The sequence below is a fragment of the Aplysia californica genome, unplaced genomic scaffold, assembly GCF_000002075.1.
Source record: "Aplysia californica isolate F4 #8 unplaced genomic scaffold, AplCal3.0 scaffold00854, whole genome shotgun sequence".
Lineage (NCBI taxonomy): Eukaryota > Metazoa > Mollusca > Gastropoda > Aplysiida > Aplysiidae > Aplysia > Aplysia californica.
The window spans coordinates 29,007-40,576 of NW_004798124.1; the positions used below are offsets into that span (position 1 = coordinate 29,007).

General features: G+C 39.8%; 1 protein-coding gene and 1 long non-coding RNA gene across 2 annotated transcripts; both read left to right on the forward strand.

The window, feature by feature from the left end:
* Positions 1-1,710: 1,710 nt before the first annotated feature.
* LOC101851373 lies at positions 1,711-10,495 on the forward strand. The gene is made up of 6 exons (XM_005110112.3): positions 1,711-2,002; positions 2,801-3,370; positions 4,728-5,457; positions 8,971-9,075; positions 9,632-9,801; positions 10,333-10,495. Exons 2-6 carry the CDS (start codon positions 2,823-2,825, stop codon positions 10,493-10,495), a joined length of 1,716 nt encoding a protein of 571 aa, XP_005110169.2. The 5' UTR covers positions 1,711-2,002; positions 2,801-2,822.
* Positions 10,496-10,926: 431 nt separating this feature from the next.
* LOC118478703 lies at positions 10,927-11,354 on the forward strand. Its single transcript, XR_004859236.1, has 2 exons — positions 10,927-11,035; positions 11,203-11,354. It is a non-coding gene; the product is annotated as an uncharacterized LOC118478703 (long non-coding RNA).
* Positions 11,355-11,570: the final 216 nt, after the last annotated feature.

Consider the following 11,570-nt stretch of genomic DNA (forward strand, 5'->3'; position numbering starts at 1 on the left):
TCTCCTGCAACTATTTCATCCTAAAAGAACCCCCCAAAAGCTTTATAAGTTATTTCTCCACATACCGGGCACCTTTGTTACCAACATTTCCTCATAAAGTCAATATTTTATTTTTCTTTACCGACCGTTTCCTCAAAACGCGATTTTCCTCCATACTTTTTAAGATAACTCCACCATTTTTCATTCAATCTTCATGAAATTTTCACAAACGGAAGAGAAGATGTAATACTAAATATTCGGTGTTTGAACTTTTGATATATGGAATAGATTTTTGGTGGTGGTGTCCGTAGTGTGGATTTTTACGGATTTTTCGCAAATTTCAATGCTACCTCAGGAAAAAATTTATTAAAAATGTTCTAATTCGGTTAGGAGAAAAAGCCACACAAATTTGTAGATCTAATGTTTACTAACATACATGCACCCCCTCCCCTCCCCCCAAAAAAACAACTCCCCCCCCCAAAAAAAAGAACCTATCAATTTCCATGCAAAATAAGTGCGGTATTCATTACGCAAGACATATCAACAAAATCCAATATGGGCGCCGTATCCATGGAAACGAAACTTTTTTTTTCTCAAATTCGATTACAGGTTTGAAGGCTCCTTACTATGCTTTGGTCCTCTAATAAGCGAGATAGCCTTCAGGTATACCCCCCCCCTACCCTCTTAAAATGACGTGAACTGTGTCAGCGGGGTATTATATCACTCATCATCTGCCGCTTCCAAACTCTCCAACTCTATTTGTATTAGCAAGAAGCGCCTAGTTTTAAACATTCTTTTCTTTGCCTTTTGAGATGAACACACGCCTAAAATATCGTGTAGCCTCTGCTCGGCCTTGGTCTTCCACAGCCACAAATTCGAATGCTGAAAGTTTTAAAAAGATCACACCATGCCTTCCGCGTCTGTTGAGTTGCCACTAAGAGAATTTTTCATTGAGTCTTGAAACTCTAGATAATACTTTCACAAGATTAAGGTGAGATTCAGCTCAGGACGTGAGGAGTACTTACGGAATGTCTTAACCACTATAAAAACCGCTTTGACGTCCTTCCTGGACGTTCAAATTCATAAGATAATTCCCAAGAGTGAAACATAGAACTCAAATACAGGGACAGTAATGAGAGTACTTAGGACAGTGTGGTTCACCCCCCTAAATACGAAGCAAGAGATAGTGTTAGTTGACAAAAGCCATTTGGATGTGATCCAAACTCAGGGCATGAAGATTACTAGGTGAGTGTCTCAACCTCTTAACCACTGCGTTGGCCTCTTTGCCTGGCGTTCAAAATTCATAAAATAAAAAATTGAGAGTGAAACATAGAGCACAAATCAAGGGTAAAAAATGAGTGTACTATCAACAGTGTCGTTCATTACCAAATATAACGCTAGGGATAGTGTTACTTCACCTCAAAACAGAATATTTATTCTCAAATGGGGATGATTCGGTGTCATATTCTTGTCGTTTTATGAAGACAGATTCCAAATCCAATGCGTGTTTTGTTTTTTGTCTTGATGCTCTATATCGTTTCGGATTTACTTTGTGTCGATGGATTCTAACATTATTTGTCTTTGTCTTTTACGTTTTTAAAATTTTTTATTTATCTAATCTTTATGTGTTCGTTTGTGTCGTTGACTTCTACAGGGTATAGATTTTTATTTTGATGTGTTCCTTCTCCTTTTCGTGTCGGTTTCAGTGTCGTTGCGTGCCTCACCTTGGTCACCAATTATAGAAATGTTTAGCGTACGTCAGGACGGATTTCGTCGCAGCGTCACATCTTGCTGTAATCTCATTGATCATCACTGAGACTGAGAGTGATATATAAAGAATGGGGAACGAGTGGGCCCCGCTTTTTCTAATCAGAGACGGCGAACTGTAGCAGTACCGGAAAAACACAAGTTGTGTTTTTAGAAAAAAATATTTTGAGGATAAATTTAGCTCTCTACTAGACGACAAATTAGATCCTGCACCCCTTAGCAACAAGAACACGCAGGAAAGGGAATTTAGTTCCAGGTAAGAAGAGAAAGAAGTTTCGGCTCCTTCACTGAGATTCGATCCTTCATTCTTCGCGAATGTTGTGAAATTGGTTGAAATTATTTTTTTTAAAAATGTTTCGATCATTGATTTGTTTCAGTTTTTTCTGGAAACACTGATGTTAAATTTAATTTCTATTAAAACTAGAACACTGTAACTTTTTATGATTAGGTAGAAATTTAGTTATTGCAACCGTTAAAACATTTTCCTCTCTGGCTTTTACGGGCTTGAGACCGTCATACCGAAATGGGCTGCATTAAACATTTTGTTTTGACTTTCCAAAGTCTTTCCCAGAGGGACCCAAGACCTCTGGGGGAAACGAGGGAAGAGGGAATGGATCTGAGAAATATTAACAAAGGACTCGATTTCTATTCAAGACTGTTGGTATTTCTTTCATCGGAAAATAGACAGATGAGTTAAAAAAACAAAAACTATGCTTTAAGATAATACCATTAATTTCATTCGTGCGAAAATTGACGAGCGCCTGATTCCCCGCGTCGTGACACAATTTTTGTAGCAAAGATCTGTATCAAATGTGCGTCAGTGCCCAAAACTAATCTGAAACAATTCCTGCAGTTCATGCTGAGCTGTACATGTGTCTTTCATGGGCCATGCATTATACCCATAGCTCAGAAATGATATAGTGCTGCTGTGAGACATAAGGGAAAAGTCGTTAGTAGTCAAACTATTTATTCATTATGTAGAACTTGCCTTTGTAATCAATATAATTATTATCTATTCCCCATACCTTTTTTCGCTTTATTTTATAATCCACAGAGTAACCAAACCACAAAGGAAAATGCGGGTCATTACTTTCAAGAGCAGCTTCAAGCCTTATCTTATCTTTGTATTCGGTCTAATTTCGTTCTGGTATCTACTCAAAAACTCCTTCCCTCTTGATCAGGAGTTAAAATATCTCAAGGAGCGCGAACTGAGCAGGCACTTTGAGGCATCCCAATCATGCAGCTACCATGAACTTGCGGGCAACACCACTAACTTAAAACTGTTTTCAAACGTGACTTTTACTTCTCGGGATGATAGCTCACAAGTTGTTGAAGAGTGCACAGGCAAGGAGGACCCCGAAAACCTTTTCTTGTACAAAGGAATTAAGTACGAGACACCCGTGCGTTATAGTAGACGTTCTTACAGTGACGCAGCAGCTCAGCCAGACTCGAGCTTCCCGCCTCTACGACCAGGGGACGTTCCTGAAACTGTGCATTATATATGGTGCGGAAAGAAACAGTTCCGATTCGAGAACTATCTGAGCGTTCTGAGTGCCGTAAAATTTGTGCAGCCACACAAGTTTATTTTCCACTTTTACGATCTTCCTGACTTTGATGAAAAATGGTGAGTAGCGTCTACAGAGATGGGAAATGGCAATAGGCATTTTAAAAATCCTTTTGAAGTTCACGTGCTTTCTAATAGAACATTAGTTATTGCAAAAACCGCAGTTTTATCATCAACCAGAAACTGGACCGGCGTCTATGGTGTAGTGGTTGGGCGCTTTGCTATTGCGTGCAGGAGACAAATTTCGATTTCTGAGTGGTGAGAACCCTTTTAACGAGTGTGTTGGTCTTTCTGCTGGGATGTTGTATCCTACTCAGTCCAGGTTGGTCCTGGCAAGCAGAAAATAAATTTTGCTTCCTGGATTATCTAAATAGAGTCGATGGGGGAGTAAAAACACCTATATCAAAATAATTCAAAGGGGGCGGGGGCGTGAAAAACTTCACAGAATACATATATCTTGATGGTTCACATTTGGATTATTTACTGGCACCACTCCTGCCACCCTACCCACAGGGAGAGTTCTCTCAATCCTCCTCAAATGTTACATTTTATGTTAGATATTATATTCAATATTGTATCCTTGTAATTTTCTTGTAATATCATAACCGCTATCATCATCACTGCCCTTTTCACCCTACCTCAGGGTATAAACCATCTAGCTTATTGACATCATTCCCACTTTTATGTTCCACATTCTCTGTAACTCTTCTCCAGGTTCCATGTTGCCTTCCCCTTGCTTTGTACTATATAGGTAACGTAAATTCTTTTATTCCCAAGTTGCACTCGTCTCCTATTGTTTGAAGGTATTATTTGGTTACAGCTATGTCCTTTATAAGACAGTGTATGCTTTTTTTTTCAAGAAGTAAATCCAATGACCCAAATTCATGTTAAATGAAATCGTGTATGTTCCAATCAGCTACGAATACTACCGGAACGAAATTCTGCTCAGATTCTGTGGATAAAAAATTTACGAGACAAGTGGTCAAACCACAACGCCCCCAATGTGTCTGTCTTGTGCTCTGTGTCTGCCAACGTTATAATTAATATCTTTTTAGGGGCGCATGTCCAAAGATAGAAAACTGTTTTAATATTAGCATGACCATACAAACATTTTCGTACATTATGCTTTAATTACTGAATGTCTTAAAAAAAAAAAGTCGGGTAGATGTAGATTTTAGTTGCTTTTACTTTTTAAATTTGCGCTTTGATTTAGCTAAAATGCCATCTCTTTTCAATCTTACTTTAGAACTAATGTCTTAATTATGTATTATTGAAATTGGACAATCTAAACAGACGATATAGCATAAAACACGAGACACTGTCCAAAATGGGACTTTACATGGCTTTATGGTGTATTAAGCTTTCAATTTATATGGCAGTATAATACAAATGCATTGTACTTTCTCCTTGCTCACAGGTACCATACCTGGTTCATCGAGCTGAAGCAATCCTTGCCGAGCCTGGAGCTGAAAAAGTCTGACCAACCTCTTCCTTGTGAGGGGAACTCATCTCTTGTCCTGGCCCTGGAACAACTCGCCATTGCTGAGGAAGGCGGTATTTACATCGGCGAGAACACAATACTCACTCACCTTCCTAGCGAGTGGAAAGACTCATCAGTGGCTTCACATTTACTAGAGACTAGTCAGCCGAACAGCCCAAATCTAGGGGTACTTATGGCGAAACCAGGAGTCACACTAGAGCAGCTGAAGACGAAAACATCCGAGAGTTCTAATAAAATTGCTACATGTAAGACTATTGATGAGTTCAACCAAGGTTTGAATGCATCTTCATCATCTGCATCGTCGACCTCTGGGAATGCAGCCCCCTGCGTGGTGGTTAGTTCCCCTATCTTTCCCCGGGACGTGGTCAACTCTCTCGAGCCGTTCGCCGCTTTGGCCAGGTGTCTGTACTACGGCAATGCGTCCATAGCGGTCGCTAAGCAAGACATAAACCAGGTCATACCTCGGATCGGTCACTTGATCTACTTCCATAAAAATGCTGAGTCGCAGTGGCCGTTCTATGCCTATCTGAGCGCTTTGTCCGCTCTGTACATCGCGGGCATTGAGCGATTGTTTATTTATGGAGACAAGGAACCGAGTGGAGAATGGTGGGACCGGCTACAGGGCGAGAATATCACCTTTATCCCAGTGAGTTTGGAACAAGTGCGAAATTGTAAAGGTTTAACGCCTTTTTCAACACTATAAAGTTAGTTAAGAGACGAGATCTCCGAATTCAGAGTCCATCCAGGATAGAACAAAGTCAAAAGGGTGGAGAGCCTTAAAACTCCCCAAAACATTACAGATTTAGAACGCCCTGTTGTAGATTCGAACCAGGACCATCCGCTACGTAGGCCAGTATGATACTAACTGAGCTAACGTGGGCCACCATTGATTTTGGGTAGCATTTACTATTGTTGGGAAAACAGCAACTTGAAAGGTGTGGTTTTGGGTGTGTATGTGTGTGCGTGGTGGTGGGTGTGTATGTGTGTGCGTGGTGGTGGGTGTGTATGTGTGTGCGTGGTGGTGGGTGGGGTGTGTGGTGGGGGGTGGGGGGGGTGATGAAGACTTCAGGTGTCGTCGAGGGAAATGGGGATGTGGCTTCTGTTTTTGTTCATAGAGATACAACCCGGGAACACTTTATTTGTTTATGGCCTGCGAATCCTGTGGTATGTCTGTTTACCCCCATCCTCCTATTCCCCCTCACCCCACAACATTTTTAATGCTGCTTATTTTGCTTGAGTTTTGTTTGTTTTGTCATGTTGGCTGTTTGTTTGTTTGTTCATTCGTTTATTTGTGTCTTTATTTAATTGTTTACCTGATTTTTTGTAACAAACACATTCACATTAAAGAAAAAAGGAGGGTGAAGCAGGGGTATGTGGGATATCTTAGTGTGTGTGTGTGTGTTGAGGGGGGGGGGGAAGAAGGGGGTTTGGGAGCTATATTTCTAGTAAGATAAAAAGGCACAAGAGATAATGTAATAACGAACATTAAGGAATTTATCTTGCTTTCGATCTCATTGTCTAAACAACAGTTGTCCCCCTCTCGTCCTTGTTTTGTTTACAACTTAAACTGCCACTTCGTTTAAATGAATCAATATTGAAATTGAGACTACATTAAGGTTAAACATATTCGTCTGAAATTAAAATCTTTTTACTTTATCTATTTTGGATACATAAATACGGAAACGAAACGAAATGATACGGAAGTGATACCGAATCGATATCGAAACAACGCTGTTTCAACTGCTCACACTATAATCGCTTTCATTAATGTCTTGATACGAAGGGAGCATCAGACCAGTGTCCGTGGTGTAGTGATTAGGCTGTTTGCCGCAGCACGCAGAATACGCGAGCTTGATTCTCTAGTAGTAGGGAGGCTGTTTATTGAGAATATCTCCATCATTCTGCTTCTTGGTTGTTGTATTCCTCTCAGCGTGGTTTGACCGTGCAGGCTGCTCACCACATAAATCATCTAATTAAAACCAATTAAAAATGATTTAGTATAGAGGTGTTTCTATCCTCACAATTTAGACCGTTTAAGAGGTGGGCTTCAGCCCTGCTTTTGAAGGCTACGCAGAGCTGAATGGGATACAGCGTTCCAGCAAAAAGATATGGTAACTCGACAAAGATTCTCCTCCCCACAAGGATTGAAATAAGATCTTCTGCTGCGCCGGCAAAGCACCCCTCTACACCACAGTCGCCGCAATAAAGACGATGGGGGAGTAAACCATTTACAATAAAAACATTAGTAAAAGAACATGAAACTTATAAGTCTCCTTGCGTCAAAGTTGCAATTGTCTGTATTATATAGAAAGAAAGCAAACACAAATAAAAATAGCGACACTAACAAAGAACACCCCCCCAAAAAAAACCCCCCAAAACAAACAACAACAACAAAACCCCCCCAGCAAAATACCCTCAATCAACAACAAGAGCAAGAAACAAACAAAAACAAAAACAAAAATAGCTCTTAAACAAACCCCTCCCAAAAAACAAACAAAGAACAAACAACAACAGCCCCCCCTCCCCCACAAGAAACAGCAACAACCCATAAACAAAACAATCAAGGATCTAAGTAAAGCACACCACTTTGATATTTAACTGGACAGAAATTATTTATGGTACGCTTGCATGTTTACACAGCTCAATTTTGCCTAACATGCCCTGCTTTTATTTGGATTATTCGGCGATATTTGACAGTATTAAGCTTAGGATGGAAGGCCTAAGGAAGGAGGAAGAGAGCTTATTGACTTTCGGATTATTTACCCTATCCCATCCACTCTCTCATCTCCCACAACCACATTCTTTCTAGCCATCTATTTCTCCGGAGATACCCCAAACCCTTAACTCCTTGCCATGCTGCCCTGTTGAAAATACCCATAAAAATAGTGCAAATTAAGTCAGTATGTGAACATAGTATATAGGCACGGTTCAGTTTGCGTTAGGGAAAGCTTACAGAATACGCTATAAATTGTCATATTAACATGATGATATGTACAACAACAACAACAACAACAACAACAACAACGAGAACAAAAATATGGTATCAGTTCGACATATCCTTAAACTTTGCAACCAAATACCTTGCTTGAAAGTAAAAATTGTGTATAAGACATGCAACTCCTTCGCAGAAGAGCACTATTTACAGTCCGATGTCACAGTTGGTTCTGAACAGAAGGTTGTATTTCTTCCATTTCATAGATTGAAGAGTGCGTCTTTTTATAAAAGCAATCTTAAAAGGTTTAAGGCGATGTTGTTGTAAAACCATTATTGGCCATCATTCTTAAAACACATGTTACGGGGAAATTCCACACTGATGAGGCAGCTGTCGGGGAAAACCCCCCCACTACATCCATTTTAAAACAATTTTCAATGCACAGTCTTAAGTTCTCTTGGTTAATGAACTGTAAATTTCGAGATGGAATTTACTCCTGTTGTGAATAACAAAAACGTTGTGGTGCGACACAAAACTACGACTCTATCATCAATATGGGCTTTAACAGGGAGCCAACATAGATATAAAACAAAGCATGTTGTGCGTCCGTCTACAGGTCTGTTGAGAACAACACTCGCAGCTTGGTTCAGGAGTCTTTGCAGTTTATTAATTATAGTGAATCGCGATAGCCTATATTATGAGATAATACATATGATGACATCAGTGTCACACGCAAGGTAACATTTACGAAAAAGGTGCCACTTTTGTAATTTTTGTATCTCTGAATAATAAATGGCAGTCATATATTAGATTTTTGGACTTGTTGGTGCACAGACAATTTGTTGTCAAACGTAGACCCTAAATAGCAAGAGTAGCGTTTTGCCCTTCATTTGGCATCCACAGTGCACACTATTGTAAGCATAGTTTTTGTAAAAGGCAAACAGCGTGGGCCATCAGTATGCGGTTTAGGAAATAAAACAAGTCTTAGATAAGAGCAGAAACTGCTGTTCTTTAAACAACAACAACAACAAATACAATAACAACAACAGCAGCAGCAACAACAACAATATTTTAAAAAGAAAGAAAACGACATGTTTTTCTCAGTATAGGTGGCGCCATTCACAAAAACGAGCGTCGATTTTTTAGGACACTTTCTTAAAGAGTGTACCATCTTCCAGACAGTGTACTATGAAGTTTGACATGATTGTACCCTTTTTCTGTCTGCAGATAGAACAAGTACACACAGTATTCCAGCAGCCTGTAAGAGACATTCACCACAAGACAGACATTTTGCGATATTTCATTCTCTGGAAATATGGTGGGGTCTACATGGTAAGGACATTTAAACACAATATATTGATTTTTCGTTCTGTTTTCCCTTTGAGGAAAGGCTTTCACCTGTTCATTTTATTATTAATTTTTTTGGCCGACCAGTTCATTTGAATACAACTCTTTATCCACCCCCCCCCCCTCAAAAAATACTTGAAAAATATGTTCAAATACCTTAACCCTTCCAAAAATAAAAATGAGATATAATAATTTTTAACAAGTTCTGATTTCCGAAAAAAATGCCGACATGGGCCTTTTAGCCAGGCACACACGCACGCACGCACACACGCACGCACGCACACACGCACGCACGCACACACGCACGCACGCACGCACACACACCCACCCATCCACCCACCCCCCCCCCCCCCCACACACACACACATACATACATACACACAAACACACAAACATACACGTACACATAAACAAACACGTATATTTCATTATGATGTTACATTCCTATGACTCCTTGTTGAACCGTTGCACTGACTGTTTAGAAATAATAATATTATGGCTCAAGGCTTTGAAAATAAATTCTTCTTTTTGACGTACTCAGGATTATGACATCATCTGGGCTAATCCCATACCGTCTGAGCACTGGTATTACCCGACTGTAGCTGGGGTCGACTGGCCTAAGATGGGCGACTGGCCCGAATACTTCAACATGGGCGCACTCCTCAGTAAACCAGGAGCCGTTTATATGAAGCACGTAATCAACTCGTTTAGGTAAGTTTCTTAACCCTATCAGTTCGTCGTGCTTTACTCTCGTAATCATACGACGTAGGGAACTCTGTGCCCCCCCTTTTCAAAGAGGAAATTTACTCGTTAATCTGATCCTTACGCTTTGCATAGCAGTCTGTCAAAATGATTTTTTGAGAAATACTGAAAGTTTCAAAGAGATGTTTGTACTAGAAGTATTCTAAAGTGTGAAGAATACAGCCTTGTGGGTACAAAATGACCCCAGGGGGTACGGAGAAAAGGAAACGGTAATGTCAGATTAGGCTCGAAGGCAAGTGGGCGGACAGTTACGTGGGTTGGCAGATAGGCTGGCGGGTAGGTTGTTAGATAAGTATGTAGTTATTTAGTATGAATGTCTTTATATTATCTCAATGTATCCAAAACGATTCTGATAAGTACTAGATAAGCATATCATATTAGGATGAAACACTTCAATGCATTCAAAACGAGGTCCATTAATAAGTAAGTATGTGTCTGTGCACCATCTCAACACACTCAAAAAGTTTTACTCGTCCCCAGATATTATCTTGACAACAACTGGGGCTTCAACGCGCTTATGCTGCCGTACCGAGCGTATGAGCAGTTCCCAGAAAGTGTCTTCATTGACCACAGGCTACAGGCAAGTCTACAGTGGAGGTTTCCACAGACTATATCACATAAAACCCTCTTACCAGGAAACTGAATAAAAGAGAGATTTAGAGAAAGCGACCCAGTGGTAACTTTAGTGATTTATTGCTGACTCCCCAAATTTGATGAACTTTAATTTTCGGTGTAATCTTTCGACAAGAAAGTTGACCTAATTGCCATTTATTGAATACAACTTTCTTACACTTGGCTAATTGATTTTGGTTAAACATTTGGAAAACACGATGACTGCTGCAGATTGCAGCTTAATTAATGTTTTATTGTTATCTAGATGTTTTTGTCGTCTTCGGCTTTGACCAATCTATCAACGATTTGGTTGTTATATTATTCCTTGCTGAAGTCACCGTCTCTTAGTTGAAGAGTCATGGGGGGAAGTGACAGATTCATATTTATTTATTTATTTATTTCAGAAGATGTGATGAATAAAAAATCCACCAAAAGAATATACCAGACTAGTACGTTTATCACCAGGTGATCTGTTTTATGCTGACTTGTCATCCTGCTTGGCACAAGGAGTACCAGAGACCACTAGACAGCAAGATTCCAACGGACCCCTTCGATCTGTCTGAATTTTCAGGTAACTTCATTGCATGTTTTAGTTCAAGGCCATGTTAGACATTATTTATGTCATTCATATTAAGGTGATAAACTTTTGATGATGGGACTTGACTCATCTTCTTGAGCTGGGGAGGGGATTGGGGACGTTAAACCAATTAAGACAGATCTACCAATTTATTCTTTCAGCTTTTCATTTTACCTGGCCGAACACCCCAAGGACGCTAGAAACATTTGCTGCGATCAAATCGGGAAAAGACATGTTTGCCGAGCTTGGACGGAAGATCCTAGAGAAAAGTGGCAGGATCCATGAGCTGGATAAAGTGTGATACCAGAAGTACAGTTCGACTTTCTTGTTTCTCTTTCCTCGTATTCATTTGTTAACCAGCGTTGTTCTAATTTATTTCGCCCTTGTGGGCTGTTGTCGTGGTGTTGTTATCATTTCTTATAAATAATGATTGTAAAGCGCATGATGTTGAGCATGGGTATGTGCTATTTAAAAGCAGTTACTGTTATTATTATTATTATTATTATTATTATTTATTATTATTATTATT